The sequence below is a fragment of the Microchirus variegatus genome (assembly GCF_963457635.1).
Source record: "Microchirus variegatus genome assembly, chromosome: 2".
Classification (NCBI taxonomy): Eukaryota; Metazoa; Chordata; class Actinopteri; order Pleuronectiformes; family Soleidae; genus Microchirus; species Microchirus variegatus.
Genome location: NC_139803.1, coordinates 31,809,519 through 31,830,671, shown reverse-complemented (window position 1 = coordinate 31,830,671; position 21,153 = coordinate 31,809,519). Strand labels below are relative to the sequence as shown.

The window sequence follows — 21,153 nt, the reverse complement described above, 5'->3', positions numbered from 1 at the left end:
GGATATTTCCCGTGTTGGACAACCACAGATTATGCTTTGGGATTATGTTAATCTCATTACAACGTAAACAGGTAAACAAGGAACTGAACACCAGACAAAATTGTAATATCTGGCATGTTATATGTATACAAATATATATATATATATATATATAAATATATATATATATAAAATAAACATAACAATCACTAGTTGAAGATATAAACGTAGTCTGATATTTGGAGACAAAATAATCCTAAATGCACCTCTTAATCTGATTATCTGAGAAGGGTTTAGGGCTGTTGTCTGGTCACTTAAATCTCATGACAGAAAATATCAGCTCTGCACGTGTCTTTCATTTCTTACACCACAAACAAAATCTCTTCTCGCATTTTTGTCTTCTTAATTTAGCTGTTAGGCAGTTCACAAGAACGGCCACTAGATGGCAGCAGCAGCCTACTCACCTCCTGAATGTTGTTTTTGGAGAAGACCTCTGGGAAGCGCAGCAGTCTCACCTCTGTCAGCGTCTGGGAAAACAACACGTAAACACACACCTGTGAGTGAAACCACGCTAACAACCGGTCGCATGCAACCCTTTGTTTTGGCGAGACAAAGGCGACGAGCTACTTATTCATGTTAAATATTGAAAAACACTACAATGAGTGAATAAAGAAGCAAATATCAGAAGCAGGGTTATTTTATATACTGAATTAGAGTGTGATTATTCGAATTTTAAGTCATTTTATGTTGATAATGATTCATATTTTAGCTCCATCTGAGCTTTTAAGCGCTCAGGTTGTGTCAACTTTCTTTGCAAGTGATTTTTCTGCTTATTTTTAATGTCAGAAGCTTTAGGGTGAGGGGAACGTTCTGGGAACCTTCAGGGAACGTTCTCTTAAGGTTGTAACATTCTGGGAATGTTCTGGGAACCAGATGTGCAACCAAAAACTAACTTTAGGGGAACAATCACAAGAAAACCTAGGGGGGAACCTTCAGGGAATGTTCCCGCAACTAAAAGGTAACGTTCCCAGAACGCTCTGGGAACCAAAAATTATTAGTGGGGTTGTAACTTTTTTTGAAAACAATTCAATTCTTTTGTGTCTCTTTTTTTCTGATTTGTTTTGTTTTTTTAAAAAACATTAAATCCTCACATGAGCTCCTCCCCTAGATTAATTTTTCAAGGAAACCTGACATTTGTGTTCTCACGTGCAACTCGTAAACATTTCCCTATAAGTGTCTCGGTGCAGCTGTGGAGAACAGTTTATACTAAAACAAGGGAAAAATGTTGACAAATTTGGGTCCTAAATTGGCTAAAAAAGAACCACTTGGCTTGAGTGCAACGACCCCTTTGGGAATGAAATGAAAGAAGAGAAAAAAGAGCAGTTAGGACGTATAACAAAGCGTTATGCTGACTCACCCTCACTCTCTCCATCTGCGTCCTGAAAGGAAAGAGCAGCTCGAACAGGATCAGACCCAGAGAGTAAATGTCCACTTTGTGAGAGTACGAGTTCCCAGAGAGCTGGAGGATAGAGGACAGTCAGAAATGAACAGCCGGATTAATTGTGATCCCTTTCCTTATTTCCTTTTGTTTCTTTATTTATGTTTAAACATATTCCTCACCTGCTCTGGGCTCATGTAGAGCTTTGTGCCGACCTGGCCCGTGTGCCGGGTGAGGAGCGGCGCGGGCGTCAGCGCGCTCGGCTCGTCGTCGTCCTCCTCCTGGTCCATGGCCGTGACCAGGCCGAAGTCTCCCACCTTCACCACGTCGTCCATGGTGAAGAAGATGTTGGAGGGCTGGAGGACGGAGGGTCAAAAATGTCAACGATATCAACTTTTTTCTAGGGGGAGTCAGCAAATAAACCTGCTGAATTTGCCTCTGCCTTTTAATGAAATGTTGGTCCATTAATCAAACGCATGCCCTTGACATGTCAGTCAAATTGTCACAAATGTTAAAAAAAAAGTGAGCTCTGAACAACTAATTTTCCAACGCGACAAACACAAGAGTGGAGTGTTTTAAAGCAGATTCTGTAGCTGGTGAAGCAGAAACCACATCCTTTTAACCACGGATGTTTTTGATTAAATTGTGGTTGATAAGAATCAACGGCAGCTGAGATTAAAAGTGAAGAAAAAGCATTGACGATGTGATGTTCTGCTCTTCTGATAACATCGTTAATCTTTGTTTGCAAGCTGCTGCTGCTGCTAGTGATGTCATCAAGTTTACTGCCACATTCTCAACTGCAAGCTTGAGGAGAAGCTGAATAAATAAAATCCACACCTGTCACGTGTTCAGCTAAAGTTAGAATTAAGTCACAAAAAGACAAAATTTGAGAAATTAAAACTTCAGCAGAAGTTTAAGCTTTACCGCCTTTATTCACTGCTTCAGTATAACATACCTCATTAGAGCTGGAACTAACGATTAATCTGTCGATTATTTTCAGGATTAATCGATTAATCGTTTGGTCCAGAAAATGTTGATCAGTGTTCATCAAACCTGGAAATGTACGATGTTCTCGAATGTCTAGTTTTATCCAGAAACCAAAATCATTCAGTTTTTAATGATTTCTTATAAATATTCACATTAAAGAAGCTGAAACAATCAGAAATCTTATTTTAATCATGAAGAAAAAGCTTGAAACCGATTAATCGAAGCATCGTTTCAGCTCTATACTTCATAGTGAGCGCATCTGGGTAATTCTCACCTTGAGGTCCCTGTGCATGAGCCCCTTGCTGTGCAGGAAGTCGACGGCCTCAGCGATCTGGAGGAAGATGTCCAGACACTGGTTGTGCTCCCTCTGCTCTGGAAGGCAGCGCTGGGCCATCCAGTCCTTCAGGTTCTCCTTTCGACAGAGCTGCATCTGGATGTACAGGTAGACCTGGGAGGACGAGGGAAACGCGCAACAAGTTAGATGTGCCTACGAACTCGAAAACTCCTGTCTTCTGACTACAACTGGAAGGCACCATATAGAGATGGAAAATCAAGGCCATAAAAGACGAGGTAAAGTCTCCTAGTTAGCTCAAGTTACGGACAGTAAGAAGAATAAATAATGTCATGTTATCTCTAAAGGAAGAGCACGCCACCACAACGCTCAAACACCAAAATACACAAAACATCACCTTGACAGTGACTGACCTTAGGAGAAGGCTGAACTCGCTGCGTTAGAGAAGGCGTGGGCAGAGCCAAAGAAAGTGAGCTTGGCCTGGGAGGAGAGGAGGAGCAGGAGGAGGAGGGCGGGACAGACTCCTGCCGTCTGTTGTGCGAGGACGACGAGCTGTTCCTCTCCGTCGCCGCGCCGGTGCTGGCTGCGTCGGTGCTGGCTGCACCGGACGTCACAGAGTCGGTGTCTGCCTCGACGTCCCGGTCGCATCCCGAGTCTTCGAAGACGATGTCGAAGGAGGAGGAGGTGCAGTCGCTGGGGCCGCGCGGCAGGCACAGCTCGAAGGAGTTGGGCGTGTCCGAGGCGTCGGGCTCGGCCTGGCTGTCCCTCTCTGACATGGGGCTCTCGTGGCCCAGGCGAGGCTGGAAAGAGAGGTCGCTGTCGTCTGTGGTGCTGAAGCCCACGGCGCCACCGGTGCTGTTGGAGAGCAGGGCGTGCGGGTAGGTGGATGACGTGTCCCGTTCGCGCTCGCAGGTGGCCGACACGGTGCTTGACACCGGGACTTTGACCGACAGCGCCTCCATATGGTCGAGGAAGCTCATTGGCCAGTCGGTGGTGCTGCAAACGAGAAGACGGCATCATCGTATTTTGTAAATTGATCGATTTAAGTGAGATTTTGCTGATTTAATATAATATTTAATATTTAAAATATGTATATACATATATATGTATAATCACTTAAAAATAAAAAGAAGTTTGGTTTCAGAAAGAGTGGAGACTCTTTGGACTCCATTGGACTGTAAAATATTGAGTTTCTCTTCATTTACTCGTCTATGACAAACTGATTAGGGTGAGGGTTAACCCTAATCATGGACCAACAAGACAATAATCGACATCAATACTCCTTAAAAGGCTCACCTGGCGTCTTTCAGCCACCTCTTGTCCATCTCCTCCTGCCAACCTTCAGGAGGACTCTCCTGCCAGGCGTTGAAGTAGCGGATAATCCCCGGGTGCTCCAGCTTGGCCAGAGCCTTCACTTCTCGCATCACCTTCTCACGGGCGAGCTCCCTGAGAGATGCAACAAAGGAAATCTCATTCTTCTGACTGTGATATCTCAAGAACTGCTTGAGGAAATGACCTAAAGAAACCCGTTTATAGCCTGCTGAACTTTAAATTGAAGTCAACAGTCTCAAACTTGAGGTTGGCAGACGCATGCATACGCCACACGTTTGAAAAGGAGTAGGCAGAAGTATAAACCTATAATTATCATTCTTATCAGACTAAATGCAAAAGAAACTATAAGGAGAAAAAAAAAAAGGATTTCCATTTCCTATTTATTGACCATAAAGACATGAACGGTAACACTTTAGATTATGGAACACATATTCACCATTAACTAGGCGCTCCCTAACATGCATATAACCAGCATACTAGCCCTTTATTAGTAAATATGGAGCACATATTAACACCTTATGTTGGAAAAATCTTAATTCATGCCATAACAGACGTAGAATAAGGTTATATAGAATAAGTTGTTAATACATGCTTAATGATTACTAATAAAGGGCTAGTATGTAACGTATATATGTTAGTAAACACCTAGTTAATGGTGAATATGTGTTCCCTAATCTAAAGCGTTACCACATGAACTACCGAGTACAAATGTAAACATAAGGCTGGTATTTGTGTTCGAAAGCAGAGATAAAACATTTATAAAACTCATTTTTTTCATGTTCTAACAGCGTGAGGTGCTACCTGTTGGGCAGGCGGATTCTTTTGATCGCGTAGTTGCAGTCGTCCACCTGGTTGCGGGCTTCAAACACAACGCCGAAACCGCCACGCCCGAGGCACTGCACCGGCTCAAAGTCGGTCAGGTACCTGTGGAGAAACAGCACGTTCAGTCATAAATATACAGAAAAGAAGAATCACACACACGCTGAGCTCAGAGGCGGAGCAGAGAAACAAGGATAAAACACGTGTTTTTATCGCCTACGTCCCTGACAATTTCCAAAGAGCAGAGATTAAAATATCCACAGGAGTCGAGGAGGAGTGTGAAGAGGAAAAGGTGATTATGACCAGAGGAGGAATTACAACCGGTTCCATAAAACCCCTGCCATGGGTCACTGTGCTTCTGCTGAGTTGGCAGGTGACCAAGACACAGCGAAGCATCAATCATGAACACATGAATGTTCATATTGAGCTCAGTCAGAAACTGGTGTCACACGTTCAATCCTGGGAAATGTGACTAAAAACAGGACAGGACTGAGTTTGTCTGGTTTACCTTGATTTTAACATTCTCCTCTATCAGACTGCAAATACTCATAATAACAATTATTATATTTGATATAATATCGCCAAATATTGCTTTTTATTTTGTTCTCAAACTTGATTTTTGCCTTCCAAAATTGTATCACACCGTTTTTATAATTATGTCTCAGGCCAAGTATGTTTTTATTGAACATGAATACACCAAATGCAGATCTCAGAGACAATTTGTATTATTTATTCTCATTAAATTGTTATATTTTATCAGATGAAGGTGAAAAAAATAAATAAAAAAATTTAAAATAAGTATTGATTGGGGGGGCTGCAATTATTATTTGGGATTAATTGATGAATTGTTTCATCCAAAAAATGATTTAAATTTATCTATTGGCGTTTCCCAAACCTTGAAATTCAAAATATTAATATTTAAGAAGCAGAAAAAACATAATTGTTTTGATTCTTAAATCAAACGGGTACACAAGTGTGAAAATAAACCTTACATACCTTATTAAAAGTTTATTAAGCTGTTTAACATCACATTATTTATGATAAGTCATGGCTTGTTCAATTACAGAACACCTGCCAGGTACAGCACGTGTTTCCATCGCGTGTGGCTCCATAAATCATCATTAAAGGGTTTAGTTTTCTACGTTGACATGGAGGAAAATTAAAAGTTTAGGTTTGCTGCTGAGAGGGACCGACACCAAATCCTCGCCTACATCCATCACTAACTTCACCACCTCGGGGGGGATTGAAGGCTGACTTATTAGTAGGCTCTTGTTTCCCGATCTCCATCTGTGTCCTAATGATTTTGACTCGCGGCTGCTGCAGCTGCTCAAACAGCCACGCTTTTTATTTAAAGAACGTTCTTTGGCCAAAGTATGGACAGCGGCAGAGGAACGTGGGTGTGGTTCCAAAGAAGAGCGGGGGAAGATAAACTGCACTTTAATGGCTTGTGTTTGGGAGGGAGAAGCTGAATTACTTCATTAACATGCAAAGTCCTCACACTCAGAGTGTGAACCGTGGCTGCCGATCATATTTTGAGCGTCCAAAGTGACCAAAAAAAATGTGCTGACAGTGACGTAAAGTGACACCGCGGCAGCAGATGCTGCAACAGGGAGGGCGAGGTCTTGCCGGTGCCAAGGTCGTCGTCATTTGATGGCATGAACAGCTGAGTTTATCCAATCATGCACTACTTCTCCGACTCACATCTCCAATCTCTGCTCTGCTCTCTCAGGGGCTGGAAGACCAACGGTCACCATGGTAACAGTGTTGAATCTGTAGCTACACCTTGAAAGACTTTGGGAGTGTGTGTGTGAGAAAAAAAAAAAAAAAAAAAAACATTCCACCCAGCACAGGAGAAGCAAAAATTCTCCTGAGTCATGCCAAAATATAACAATTTGTCGACACACAAAAATTTGTCTGCGACATACCTGGAAACATATTCGGCGGAGCGGGTCTCCGTGGCAACCGGCTCTTTGGATTCTACAACCTCAAGGTCAAACTTGCTGTCAGTCTGGCACTGGGTCTCTGACTCTTTGCGTTGCTTTTAAGAGAGACAAGAAAAAGCTTTGTTAAACCATTAAATCATCAAATTTAAAAGCAATTTTACTGTTATGATACCGTGTTCTTACCCTCACGAAGGCGACGGGAACAGGCGGGTGGAAGAACTTGCGGACGATGTACGTGGTGGCGACAATGCAGAAGATGATGGTGCCCAGGATCTCCTTCCACCACGGCAGCAACAGCACGGGGTCCTTCCTCCTGCGACTGTCGGCCCCCGCCGTGTTTCCCTTAATCAGGCTCACGGAGCTGTCACGTTTCTCCCGGTAGTGCTTGCTGTAGGGGAATGAGTATCCATTGTCTATGAGGAAACAAGAAAAGAAATGGGTCATTGCGAGGTTTTTTTTTTTTAACTGTCCAATTTATTGTGACCCTTCTGGAACCTCAGCTTCTTCTTACCATATGGATACTGGAGGATCGACAGGGCGCCGTTGCTGTACTCTTCGTGGGAGAACTTGTCGTTATTCAGACACTTGTCAAACTCGTCGGAGCCGACGAGGGCCGGAGTGCGAGACGGGGAATCTGTGTCAAGGACACAAGACAAATTGGTTATTTGATCTCGGGCGGAAAGGCAGATCGATAAGAGAATAACAATCTCCCAGTGGTCACATGAAAGCTTTCAGATTAAGAAACTCAGACAGACACAGCTACACCTTGTGGTTAAAACTACAAATCATGAGGTCAGTGTGTGGCCTCTGTGCTTACGGATTAGCGGCTTCCATTTGACAGTCGGGAGTGGAATTATATTGTCCGATCCGATGGCTTTGGAGGGGAACTTTTCCGTGATCCTGACTGAAGACTGGAGGTAGAGCTGTCCCTGGAACATCCCTGTTCAAATCAGGGCAAAGAGGTTAAGTTAGACATGATCAAATTGAAATGGTAGAAGGTAGAGCTCACAATGATATCCGTAATCGATTAATCTCGATTAATTAATTTTGGTTTGTCCCCAAACCAAAATGATTCAGTTTTAATGATTTCTTTGTTACGTGGAGCAAAGAAACAAAGAAAATATTCACATTTAAGAAGCTAAAACAATCAGAAATCTTGTTTTAATAATGAAAAAAAGCTTCTAACCGTTTAATCGCTTATCCAAATAGTTGACAATTACGGCAAGCGTGAATTTACCTAAGTACACACTGGACTCTGCTGCTCCTCTGATCTTCTCCGGGTCATTGTCTTCTTCCTCCTCGTCAGCTTCTGACTGGTTGCTGTAGCCTGTGTCGTCAAACAGGCTGATCGGCGTGACTTTACCTCCGCCCACCAGCCAGGCTGAAGCGATGGGTGTGCAAAACTACACAACACAGAACGATGCAGGTTCATTGGTGAAGCTGGAACATTAAAAAATAAGTCACTGCACATGGGTTTGGAGAGTGTCTCACCTGACGCTCCCACACCAGCTGCCCTTCAGGCTTGGTGCTGAAGGCCATAACCTTCCAATCGGGAACCGACACCTTGATGATGAGGTCAAGGTTGTGGTTGTGCTTCTGCTGGTTCTCGGCCTGCTCGCGGTCCTTGGGCTCGTCGACGATGACCCGCTGACTCTCCCTCCAGGCTTCATTCGCCAACTCTCCCTCCAGGAAGTTCATTCCCGACTGTGCCTCGGGAACGAGCTTCAGCTGGAAGTTGCCGACGCTGAAGTTCCACCTCGAAACGAGAGAAGCAACGACACAACTGAAACAACAGCTGCTAGTGCTGATGCCGTTAGCTTCACTACATCTGAACCGCAGATACAGTATACACAGTAGACATCTCTGGTTTTACAGATTTATAAACATCTGTTGGAAAACCTTGATTGTGCTTAACATAAAAAGCTGAGATCTTCTGATAACATATAAACCAGCTCCGGTACTCGTCAGTTCTTGGACTTTTTAAGGTCACGTTAGTGAGTAAAACATATGATAAAGATGGAAAATGTGTAAATTGCCTTTAATTAGTTGTTTTAGTAAAGAAAACGGTCCCTCCCTATGTGTACAGCCTCCGCTAAATTCTATCATTTGTCACTTAAAAACTCTTGGTAACTTCTGCAGAAACCAACTGAAGAACATATATGCTGGCTTATTAATGACCAGGGATCAGGAGAATTATTGATTGATTGATTGATTGATTGATAGATTGACTGAATAAAACTCACTTCTCCATCCCTGTTCGGGGCCGGATGGCTCTCACTGTCTTCTGCGTCCTCTGCAGGAGAAGCACGTCCTCCGACTCCACGTCTTTGTCGCCCCACTGACTGCAGCCCACCGTGGAGCAGATGTAACGAATCTGCAGCAGAACGACGGTTAAAAAGACACGGTCACTCCACGATGATCGCTCTCCCAAGTTTCCCTTCATTGCATATTTCCTATCACTCACCTTGCCGCTGTAGGTCCCCAGGCCGTAGGTGGTCAGGGTTTTGCCCCCGACCAGGATGGTGTCCTCTCCGATGCGGTAGGACGAGTCCAGCAGGGACTCCACGCTGAAAGGCACTGCCTCCATGCTCTCTCTGTCCCGGTTCCACTGGAATAAGGCACCGTCCAGTGAAGGGATGACCACCTTGTTCCCAAACATCTGCGGGAACAATGACAACAATGTTTGTTTAGCGCATTTAGTTTTACAGTCACAACCTCCACAATCTTTCACGGCAACTTTGTACCATCTCATAAAGTATTGATTAACTTTTAAGTACAAACACATGACTCTTGCTTTGTTTGTCAGTATCGCTGTGTTACGATCTCGTGTCGCCCGGTGTCTTATTTCAAAACAGACGGAGGCAACAGCAACATTGTGCTAGTAAGGCAACAACGATTGCAAACGGTTTGAAGTATGAGTGAAAAAATAATAAAGAAGTGCCTGCGCCAGGTTTCAGAAGTAAATTATACAACTGATGGGATAAAGGTATTACATAAGAAGATTAAAAAAAAATCAAAGTTGGATACTACTACTACTTAGCAAGAGCAGCAAAACTCCTGTTATTATGGGATCATTGTTTTTAAAACAACATCATCATCAGCCTACGAGCAAATAAGATAATGCCCGCTGATTCACACACAGAGATGAGCTTAAACACACTCTTAAAATGTTAATTTGCGGATGAAAGTAGAGCAAAAAAAACAACATAATTTCATTCATTTGTGATTTCTTTGTGACCCTGACACAAAAGAGCAACAAAAACAGTCACTTTTTACAGGTTTTCAGCTCAGTTCAGACACAAAAACACGAGGCAACAGCAGCAGCAGCAGCAGCAGCAGCAGCAGCAGCAGCAGCAGCAGCAGCGTAAAACCCCCGCACACTCAGACTCAATCCACAGGCGTGGGACCATTACACAACTGAAGAGCCTGAGTAATTAACCTATATCTTTACTAAAGTGTGCGACCATAATGTGTGTGTGTGTGTGTGTGTGTGTGTGTGTGTGTGTGTGTGTGTGTGTGTGTGTGTGTGTTGTGTTTGGCTCAGGGCAGCAGTAAGAATGACATCATCATCACTGCCAAAACTTGAGTCTGATCCTGTTTTAGCTTGCGCGGCTTTAGCTCAGCAGATGGTGGACAAGGACAAATGTTCTTTCATCAAAAAAAAGAAAAAAGTTGAGACGAACAAAGACCTGTTTTTTTTGGTGACATGATGATTATCTCATTATCGCGTTAATAGGCGATTCCTAATGGGATGAAGAGCTCAGGTGCTGCTGGGGTCAAGCTTGCGACCAGTCGATCACCTTGTCACCGAAAATCCAATCAGACTCTATTAAGGTCAGTGTGGGGGATTTAAAAATGCCAGTGGCCACTGGTGGAATGATTTACTGGAGAGCAGAGCCCAGAGCAGAGGTGATGTCATCTTTTTTCAGTGGGGGGGAGAGGGGGAGAGAGACAAGAAAAGGATAAATTTAGCAAGTGAAAGGAGGAGGAGGAGGAAGAGAAGGAGGTGGAGGAGGAGGAGGGAGGTTGACCATCACCTCATTTGAAGCTGAAGGGGGAGTGATGGACCGGACGGGGGGTGGGGGGGCTTCTCAAAGCTGGGGATGAGTCATCCATGGCTCATTCAAACACACAAAGTTCACCCTGATCTTCTTCAGCACATGTCCATGAGTTCATTCAGTGGCTGCATCCTTTAGAGCAGGGGTCTCAAAAGCATCTCAAAGGCATCAAAATAGGAACATTTAACTTAGAGAAAAACGTACAAAAAATATCTAATTATAAGGCGATGTTAAGTGGCATGCGAGTCACAGCTCACTAAGATCTCTAACAAGAGCTCTGTTTGACTCCCTGATAAAGGGCTTGAGGGCAAAATGTGCCAGTATTTGTATTTGTAAGGTTTGAACATGACCATGACGGCTATTTAATTGTTCAATAACACTTTTCCTTGACTGTTTTTTTTTTCCATCTGAGGACTCGTCGCAAGTCTTTTGAAGTGACACAATGGCAGCCAACAACAACAAAACCTCTTTTAAACCATAAATACCAGGCTTCAAAATCAATGTTTTGGAAAATATTTGATTTATGTCATGTACTGTGACAAGGATAATAGTAAAAAAGTAAAATAAACCAAAGTATATCAAACAAAACATGAAAAACACCCTGGCCTGTGAACACCTTAAGTTCTAGTGTCTAATATGATATTACTTACAAAGCGAGAACATCAATCTAAAGCCATTCTTTTTCTTTTTTTTTTACATTTTAATAGTTTTAATGTGGTTTAAATGAGGTAAAAAAAAAAAAGATCAATATAATCCACTCTGCAATGTCCCAAGTTTAACGACTTCTGGCAGCGAGCCTGAGGAACATAATGTAACTAGCATGTTATTACTGTTGGGAAGATTAACCACTTTACAAATTAAACTTATCCATTAGCTGTGAACTTTAGAGAGTTTATAGCCGGCCATAACTTAAAAAGCGCATGCCGTTAAAAATGGAAATCTGCTAAGTGGGATCGGGAATATTCAAATATTTGCACAGCATTCCAGAGAAGGACGGCCCTTTTGGTCGAGTGCACGAGAAACAAAACAAGCATCAGCGTAAATTAAAAAGGGAGCCTTTGATGTAATGTGTACGAATGTGTGATTAACGGCCCACCCTCTCATTCGTGTGGATTAAAAAACGGTGTTTGGTCTTATTTTGAATTTTCCTCAGAAACTAAAGAAAAGATTCAAAAACAAAGACATTTCAACTTTTGTAGAATAATAAAACTGGTGATTTAAAACGAGATTTTAAATTATTAAAACCCTGACTTCTCAGCAGAAATCGCTCCCTCTGCGATGAATTTCTGACAGCTATTAATATTTAAGAGCCACGTATCAGACTCATTCAACTTTTAACCTCTTCTCTCCTCTTTTATATAAAACCAGCCTCTTTTCTCAAAGAGAGATATCAGTGAGACACATGTAACCTGTGTCGCTCAGCCCTTTCATGTATCGTGTACTTTATTATAACGTGTACGACCGCATACTGATGATTATTAGTCCGTGTTTACCTTTCTATTTGGTAAGATTGCTGCCGTTAACGTTTGTCAAACAAAAACTTGCAAAAACTGCACGCAAAGTTGCCACGTGTGTTTTGACAACAGGTAAAAAAGCTTTTAAATCCAAGGTCCGACATGGTGTTACAGAATTGTATAATCAATCAATAAAATACGTGAAGATGGTGTTGTACAAACTAGAGCTGAAACGATGAATCGATTACTAAATTAATCGCCAACTCTTTTGATAAGCGATAATCGGTTTGAAGCTTTTGTCATTATTAAAACAAGATTTCTGATCGTTTTAGCTTCCTCAATGTGAATATTTTCTTGGTTTATTTGCTCCACATAAGAAATAAATGATTAAAACTGAATCAGGTTGGTTTGTGACCAAAACAAGACTTTCGAGAACATCATAATTTCCAGCTTTGACAAACACTGATCAACGTTTTTTAACATTTTCTGACATTTTATAGACCAAACGATTCATCGATTAATCGAGAAAATAATTGACAGATTAATCGATTAAGAAAATAATCATTAGTTGCAGCTCTAGTACACTTTACCTCCTCCAGTATACCTGGAAAATATGCATCTACTGTTTATATATTACATATTTAACATATATAAACAGATGAGCGACAACAAAAGAAGTTCAATTCCAATTGAAAACCACAGAACTGCTTCTATAATTGCGTCATGTTTCCAAAATCGGTGCAATACAGTCACTTTTCGACACCGAACACGACAGTTTTGTTTGAATGTATCTGCTTCATTAAGCTACTCCTGCTAATAATATGATAAGTACAGTATAATTTGTTGTTGTTGTTGTTGTTGTTTTGTTCTTAGCTTTTTACTCACCGGCGTTTACTGCGCTAGTGCTACAATAATAAAATAAAATAAAAATACAATGAATTGAGCCTCTCAAAACATGACGCAGCAATAGGTGTTTCCCTGTTCCAACTCACCTGATTCAAATAAACAGCTCATTATCAGGCTTCAGCAGAGCTCACTGACGAGCTGATCATTGGAATCAGGTGTGTTTGTCTCAAATAGAAGATGGCTGCAACAAACACTTTGAAAACCAGAACATATTCACACTTAAAGAAGCTGAAAAAACACACAAAACTTGTTTTGATGACTGTAAAAAGCACTTGAATCGATTCATCGTTGCAGCCTTGGGTGAAACTGATTAACACAACTTTGACAAATTTCACAGTTCTTGAGGAGAAAGTGTCATTGTCATTTTTAATCACACGCACGGTTAATTATATAGCGGCAGTTTTAATCCAAATAAGTTCATAATGTTTTTTTTTAATAACCGTGGGGGTTGTGAGACGGGATCAGGGAGCAGAAAGGAGAAGTCAGAGAGTTGCACTGCTGTGTGTGTGTGTGTGTGTGTGTGTGTGTGTGTGTGTGTGTGTGTGTGTGTGTGTGTGTGTGTGTGTGTGTGTGTGTGTGTGTGTGTGAGTGTGTGACGCTTGAGCGCTCCTGTCACACACAGTCAGCTCTCACCCACTGTTAATGTGCCTCTGTTGGCCCACAAGGCAACAACTTCACTAAAAGGTGGCAGACGGCAAAAGAGAGAGACTGTGTGTGTGTGTGTGTGTGTGTGTGTGTGTGTGTGTGTGTGTGTGTGTGTGTGTGTGTGTGTGTGTGTGTGTGTGTGTGACAGAGAGAGAGAAAAAGAGAGAAACTTGCTCAAAAATACACAATTGTCCACCTTTCCTATTTTCATTTCCCTCGCTGCGCTCCACAAATTTTTACCCGTCACATTAGTCACTGTGAGGCCATCACCGCTGATGCTCATCAATCATTTTCACTCATTACCCTGTCATTCAATTCATTCATTTATTCATTCACGCCGCATGACAGCAGAGGAATGCAGGTGCACGCGTGTGTGTGTGTAATGTCTATTAGGTGATGACATCATCCCTGGAATGAGGCATTACCTCACCTCACTAATCACCCCCCCACACTTCATCTTCATCCCCTTAACCCCGCCTTCACAGCATGACTCACTCCATGTTGGCACCAACACACACACGCGCACACACACACACGCTCGCACTCTAGATATATTGCATTCCCTCTCACCCTTACACACTCAAAAAACACCTTTAAAATTCCTTTACTTTTCCCAAAATCTCCTAATTTCCTGTGTTTTTTTTATATGTTTTTATGTGGTCCTCACAGAGATACACATACAAGTACGCACACACTTCAACCCCCCCCCACAAACACCCCGAGGCAACTCCAGGCTTTCTGAAGTGATGGCTTCTTTTTCTGCAGACAATGCTGTTTGTGGCTCTGCTGTCCCTCGTTTCACGGAGAGAGGGGGGGGGGATAAAAACACACACAGATACACACACACAGACACATACACACACACTCGGGAGGATGCAGCAGGTGACTGGCTGCTTCCTCCCCTGCGAGCGGAGGCCAGCCAATGGCACGGCGGCAGACTCCCCCCCAGCCTCTAATCACCGAGCAGACTGGTGTCTCAGGGACTCGGAAAGCACCAATGAAACTGTTGCTAAGTGCTTCCGAGGTATCTGTGGGTGTAGTAGTGGTGGTGGTGGTTTCACCCCCCATGAAAACATCACAAACAGGCATCCCAGGTTAATGGAGGCAGAGTGAGTTTCCTCTTACATAAACTACGACAAACAACTGAAAAGATAATAAACAAATGACGTCACAAGGCGAGTCGCCGAGCTCAGAGCGTCAGGCTCCTCGATCTGTCACAACACGAGCACATGGATGACGGGAGTCATGACAGGATGTTACACGTCTACGATTGTCATAACACACACACACACAGAATTGTTTCGACAACTGCTACTTGCAGGTGTTCCAGTTGACAGGATTACGAGCCGTCATTCTAGTCTAGCGACGTCCCATTATTCAATATTTGAGAGGTTTTTTTGAAAAGTAGTTGCGTTTTATTGTGATATTAAAAGTTTAAGCCGGGAAACCCAACTATAGACAAACCTAAGTGTAAGTAGCTAATGTCGCATTCCATTTCCATTGGAACTCAGACGGTGGGTCAAAAAGTGCTATATCGCAGTCCTTCCTCTTGCAATGCGCTAATCGATACAGCAGGGCAAATACCGATATTATTATATACAGGGTCTCTGCGGGTTTCAACAAATCAAATTTAAGACTTTTTAAGACTTTTTTAAGACCATAATGAATACAATTTAAGACCCATTTCAACGATAATTGATTTTTAAGACCTTTCAAAATTGTATTTAAGACCTTTTATGAGATTTTAGGAGAATTTAAGACATTTTAAGGCCTTAAATTCAAATTATTGGATTTAAGACTTTTTAAGACCCAGCCGATACCCTGTATGTATGTATATATATATATATACATATATATATATATGTATATATATATATATATTATGATTATAAGTTAAGGGCGTAGCAACACGACTGATTAACTGTGAAATAAACACAACAAAAGTGCCCTTAACAGTAAGATTAGCAGTGTTTGTTGACCACAAATCAACTCCTAGTCCTGAACTTCTTCAGGTCTTGGTGTCCATTACAAGGTCAGTGTTTATCAGTGCTTCAGACAGCCATTCATACAACCTGGTGATTGTATATGCTATTCAAATTTTGTCAATTTCTGCCATGTGAAAATGTTTTCAGCTAAATATTAGACATTATAATGACAAGTTTGAGCCAAAAAGTTGTCATTTTCAGCTTTAAATGGGTAAGAAATTAAATAATTCAACATTTATTACATGTAAAGTGACTCGGTAAGGTTTTTCAAAATAAAAACACATAAATACAGACAAAATCAAACACATAAAGAGTAAAAAAAACAAAAACTGCAGGTATCATAATATAAGGGTGTGATGTCTTTCTGGTGCAACTTAATATTCAAGGTCAAATGTACATTGCTTTGCAGCCTGTGCACAGTGTGTGTATAAACTCTGTGAGTGCTTAGAGGAACCTTCAGGGGTTCTCCACGTTCTAACCTCCGAGGACCACCACAACAAAAGCCTCATGAATACTGATTTTTTTCCCCGACTCTCCACTACAAACAGAGCAAGCCTGTTTTTTTTATTTTTTTATTTTACTTCCAAGCGCACTCCAGTCGTCTTCACACACAGCAGCAGATATTTCACTGATTAACTTCCTCCCTCTCTAATTGCGGGGTTTTGCCGATCACCGAACTCGGCTGCTCTGAGAGCGAGACTTTTCAGGGCTCAATGGGAAACACTTAACTCGAGATCGAGAGAGAGAGAGAGAGAGAGAGAGAGAGAGAGAGAGAGAGAGAGAGAGAGGCTTTAAATACTGTGAGTGAGGTTCTTCTACAGTGAGGAGTCGTTCAAACATGGAGACGCACAAACATACACTGCTCATGTTCTGCTGTCATCTGTACGTGCACAAACATCACACAGCAATCATTTAAAATATGTTATTCAAATGAAAATGAGAATAACGGTGTAAAAAGGACTTCCCTCTCATATCGTGAATTGCAATTAGATCGCAATAATACGTTGTTTTATTTGTTATATTTATTTATCTCTGATGTATAGCACTTTGTTTCAGCTGTTGTTGTTTTTAAAGTGCTTTATTAAAAAGTTGTGTTGGATTACACTGATTTACCTCAGATTTCTTACATGTTTTCTCCTGAAGCTGCAATAACTAAAAGTCAAATCGATTAGCAATGGACGACTTAGTCAAACACCAACTATTTTGATTCTCAATGTTTTAAAAAGATTTTACAGACCAAACAGACCAAGTACTCGATTTATCGATAATGAAAAGTTTCAGCCCGACACTACTGTATAAACTAAATATCACATACAGGGACCAGTTAATTAAAAGACAAAGTCAATCTTTTGAATGAAAAAAGTATGTTTTAGTGAGGAGGCAACAGTATAACAGTTCTCAAAAACAAAAATCCGTAATTTGTAATAATTAGCAGATTAATAATTAATAACTGGCCGATGTAAGTTTACTAAGAAAACAATTATTTAGACATTTTATGGTCAACAAAAGCAAATTAAAATCAAAATATCAACCTATGCAGCCATAGTATTTTTCTGTTTAAGAAGTGTTTTCTGTTTTTTTCGACTCCCAAGAGCAAAAACTACAAGATATTTACGGCGATAATTATCTAAATCAACATGATTTGAACATCTTTATCGCACTGACCTCATATCACCCAGAGATGTGTTTATCAAACACTTTGCTTTAATTGTTCAATGTGAACCAAACCAGCAGCAGCAGCAGCAGCAGCAGCAGCAGCAGCAGCAGCAGCAAAGTAAAATGAAAGTAGTATCAGCAGCCACACAGACCCTCGTTAGAATCAGAGGCTTCTTCTTTCCCCGAGGCCAAACTATCAAACCCAGTGAGTCCACATCAAAGTGAACCAGCATCTCCATCCATAGTATGTATTATAACGGCGGCGGCACTCTGGTCTCGCTCTGGGCAACACTCCCCGCTTAGCGTATCGGAGTGGGCGGTTTAAGCCTCTGTATACATACATACATACACACAGACGCTGTGCTTGTACGTCTAAACCCACTACCTTCAACAAAGAGTCTAATCCTCCAGGCAAAACAGCTTCTCGCAGATTTATGCGGGGGTGAGTACAGTATGTCTGCTATGTATTATGTATATCTGTATGTATACACATACATACAGATATGTGTGTGTGAACATGAAAAGAAAACCCTCGCTCCACTGTGCAAAGTTCAACGAGTTCAATTATTGGGCCGACTGTTGACAAAGCGTCGGGTCCCAAGAGGGACAAGCGTGTGTTTCAAGGCAAAAAGACGAAGACGAGGCAGCGTCATAGACCTCAACCCCACCCCTACTGACACGTCAATGCTGTGGAAATTGACTTTTTCATCTTCTAGTAGATACTGATCAGCGGCAACAGTGGCTGTTTGACTTGTTTAAGTCTAGACATTTGATCTCGATCAGATGAGGCTCATCTCGTTACATGGTGAATAAAGGCCTCTTAAACGGCTACGGGAACAAAACTGCAAGAAATTAGGAGATTACGCAGCCTAACTGTTCACATCATGACATAATTAAATATACAAGAAAGGTTTTGTTCTCCATGCGTGTATGTGTATATATATATATATATTCTTATACATGTAATCATGTCATGATGTGATCTCCTAATTTCTTTCCAATGGTGCGTTTGGTATGTTTATGCACACTTATGTACACATATGTACACATATATACACATATATACACATATATACACATACATATAACGTGCCAACAGTCCCTTTCAAAGACAATAAAACCTCAAATTCATCCTTATAGCTAAAGTTAAAACATGAAATTCACATCCTTAGATGTGCAGCATACACTAAAAGTAAATACATTTGCTGGAAGATGCAGGTGAAGTCAGAGTCTTGGTGCTCAGTCATTTTCCTCAATGTATAACAAGAGAGGAAGAAATATCTGGATACAGCGAGGAAGAAAGGAGAGTTTGAATGGCACTTAAAAGTGACCACTTTACTGTTTCAGGACAGATTTTACAATGATCTTATTTTAATGTCACATTAGATTAAATATCAAATATTGTTTTTTTTTTATCCCATTACAAAGCAGATGAATCAGAGGTGTTGGTTTACCTCAGGTTTGCTGAGGCTGGAGGAAACCAGGCACCCTGAGCCGACATCCAGATCCCACTGCTTCCTGCCCTGGTTGTGAGGATCCAGAGCCGAGATCCGACCGTCCAGAGTACTGATGATGACCAGAGACCTGTGGGAGACAAGAGGAGGAGGCGGAGTTTAGAGCACTCTCCATGTACTGTATGTTGATGAGACTGCCGTGACATTTGTAGTGGCATCAAGCCATTTTTGGGTTTTTTTGGGTTTTTTTTTTTTAGCTTCAAAAAAGAAAAAAGTAGTAATTTGCACCAGAGTTATCCTTTAACACAGTCTTCTCAGCAGGAGTTTCAGTCTAATCGCCGTCTCCGATGAGACAATAAAGGGCAGAGAATTGTGGAGGTGCAGATGTTTGTCTGTTCCTCTTTGGTGTGCCCTTGATAAGCGATCGTGGTGACCTTCAAACCCGCCACCAACGGCTGCACACCTGTGCCAACAAACACACTAACTAACCCTCTCCTCCTTCAAGATTGGAGCAGCTCCGAGGATTGTTAAAAACCTGACGAACCCGTGTCCGACACACGTTGATCAGTGTTTGTCAAACATGGAAATGACAATGTTCTCCAAAATGATTCAGTTTGTAATGATTTCCTTGTTATGTGGAGCAAAGAAAAGAAGAACATATTCACATTAAGGAAGCTAAAACGATCAGAAATGTTGTGTTAATAATGGAAAAAGCTTCAAACCGATTAATATCAAATAGTTGACAATCAATTGCTTCAGCTCTACTGACTACCATATGAAAACACAGAGGAAACCTGGGATTCTGTAAATTCTGGGGCAAATCGAACAAAATTGCCACAATTGATTTATGGGGGGAAAAGATCAGAAAATGAAATTAACCTGCATTTTATTTCCTAGGAAGTCACATTGAGATTAGAATCTCTTTTAAAAGTGAAGAAACCTTGTGAACGCATGTTTTTGGACTCTTTAACTTACCTTAAATTTAACCTGGTTAATGTAGTATCTTAGTATATTGTAGTTTGGGTCTTGTATGAGTGAATTATGTCTTACAGTATGTTTAAAAATGAAAAAAATCATGGCTGTGTTGATGTAATGTAACGCTGAACCATCCCGAACACCTGAGGATTGTGGGAAGTGTAGTTTTTCCTATTGACACAGTTTGTGTTGGACTTCAAACTCACAGTTTGTGGTAAGTTGACCTTGGATGGTTCAAATATTATGGTTGATCGTTAAAATCTTTTTTGTCCAAACACAAAAAGGACACACTGTCATGTTTTGGCAAACCCATGAGTGTGTGCTGTTCCTGAGGCAGGTACGACAGGAGCTCAGCGATGAAGCTGTGAAGCAGATGGCGAGAGAGAGACTGTTAAGTTTACACACGGGGGAGAGTTGACGTGATTACTTTCGCTCACGACGTAAAACTATTACTGCTGCCACCAAATTAGACTCATTTACACTTACCGGGGCCACTTTTACGCCGTACACCTGTTCCAACTGCTCGTTAGCGCTAGTGTCGAATCGGACCAACCGCTTGGCAAAGACGTGGTCAAAGCGAGAATGAAGGAAGAATGAAGAAGAAAGGTGATTTAAGTGACTTTTAACGTGACATGAGTAGTTAAGAAACTGCTAATCTGGTGGCATTGTCATGCAAAACCAACTATAGTGTTTAATGAAGAGAGAACAAAAATGCCTTGTTGATGCCAAAGGTCAGAGAATGGTTCAAAATAACAGAAATGATATTGAATAAATTGTTCGACTTTCATCCGTGAAGTAAGACAGCGATATTGTGCACAGACTGTTAGAGAGACAGAGGGGTGGAGAAAAGAATGGTTAAATAAAATAAAGATAACATTTTATTTGGCGTGGTTTTAACTGTCACTCACAGGCATGAGCATATTTTCCCCCTATTCTGCTTCTGTCTTCCCTCCATGGGCAGATTCCAGAGCACTCGAGAAACACATTTTAAGATGTTTATCATTTGCTTCCATGTGTCTTATATGTGTGTCACCTTGCTTCAGCCCCTACTGCTCCTCCATGGCCCTCGCGATCAGCTGCTCTCAGAAACGAGGCTGAAGCTCAGGGGAGAATCTGGCCTTTTTGTTGGAGCAGGTACCAAATTGAGCCACTTTTTTGAAAATCTGTTTTTCTCTCTGGCTTTCAACACAGTGTGAGCTTTTCATGTTTTGTTTTTCGGCTTCACGGACA

General features: G+C 41.6%; 1 protein-coding gene across 1 annotated transcript in view; it reads right to left on the bottom strand.

Annotated features, from left to right (window-relative positions):
• Positions 1 to 21,153, bottom strand: part of eif2ak3 (eukaryotic translation initiation factor 2-alpha kinase 3) — a gene marked incomplete at its 3' end in the record, with an annotated part of 32,574 nt that overhangs the window by 914 nt on the left and 10,507 nt on the right. Inside the window, exons 2-17 of the mRNA XM_083908285.1 lie at positions 18,949 to 19,078; positions 9,255 to 9,449; positions 9,034 to 9,164; positions 8,282 to 8,546; positions 8,028 to 8,193; positions 7,608 to 7,730; positions 7,302 to 7,424; positions 6,974 to 7,203; positions 6,773 to 6,885; positions 4,830 to 4,952; positions 3,993 to 4,142; positions 3,110 to 3,692; positions 2,679 to 2,852; positions 1,600 to 1,773; positions 1,397 to 1,498; positions 444 to 506 (exon numbers count right to left, since the gene is read on the bottom strand). Of these exons, the coding sequence (XP_083764411.1) occupies positions 444 to 506; positions 1,397 to 1,498; positions 1,600 to 1,773; positions 2,679 to 2,852; positions 3,110 to 3,692; positions 3,993 to 4,142; positions 4,830 to 4,952; positions 6,773 to 6,885; positions 6,974 to 7,203; positions 7,302 to 7,424; positions 7,608 to 7,730; positions 8,028 to 8,193; positions 8,282 to 8,546; positions 9,034 to 9,164; positions 9,255 to 9,449; positions 18,949 to 19,078 (2,845 nt within the window). The remainder of the gene's footprint in view (positions 1 to 443; positions 507 to 1,396; positions 1,499 to 1,599; positions 1,774 to 2,678; positions 2,853 to 3,109; positions 3,693 to 3,992; positions 4,143 to 4,829; positions 4,953 to 6,772; positions 6,886 to 6,973; positions 7,204 to 7,301; positions 7,425 to 7,607; positions 7,731 to 8,027; positions 8,194 to 8,281; positions 8,547 to 9,033; positions 9,165 to 9,254; positions 9,450 to 18,948; positions 19,079 to 21,153) is intronic.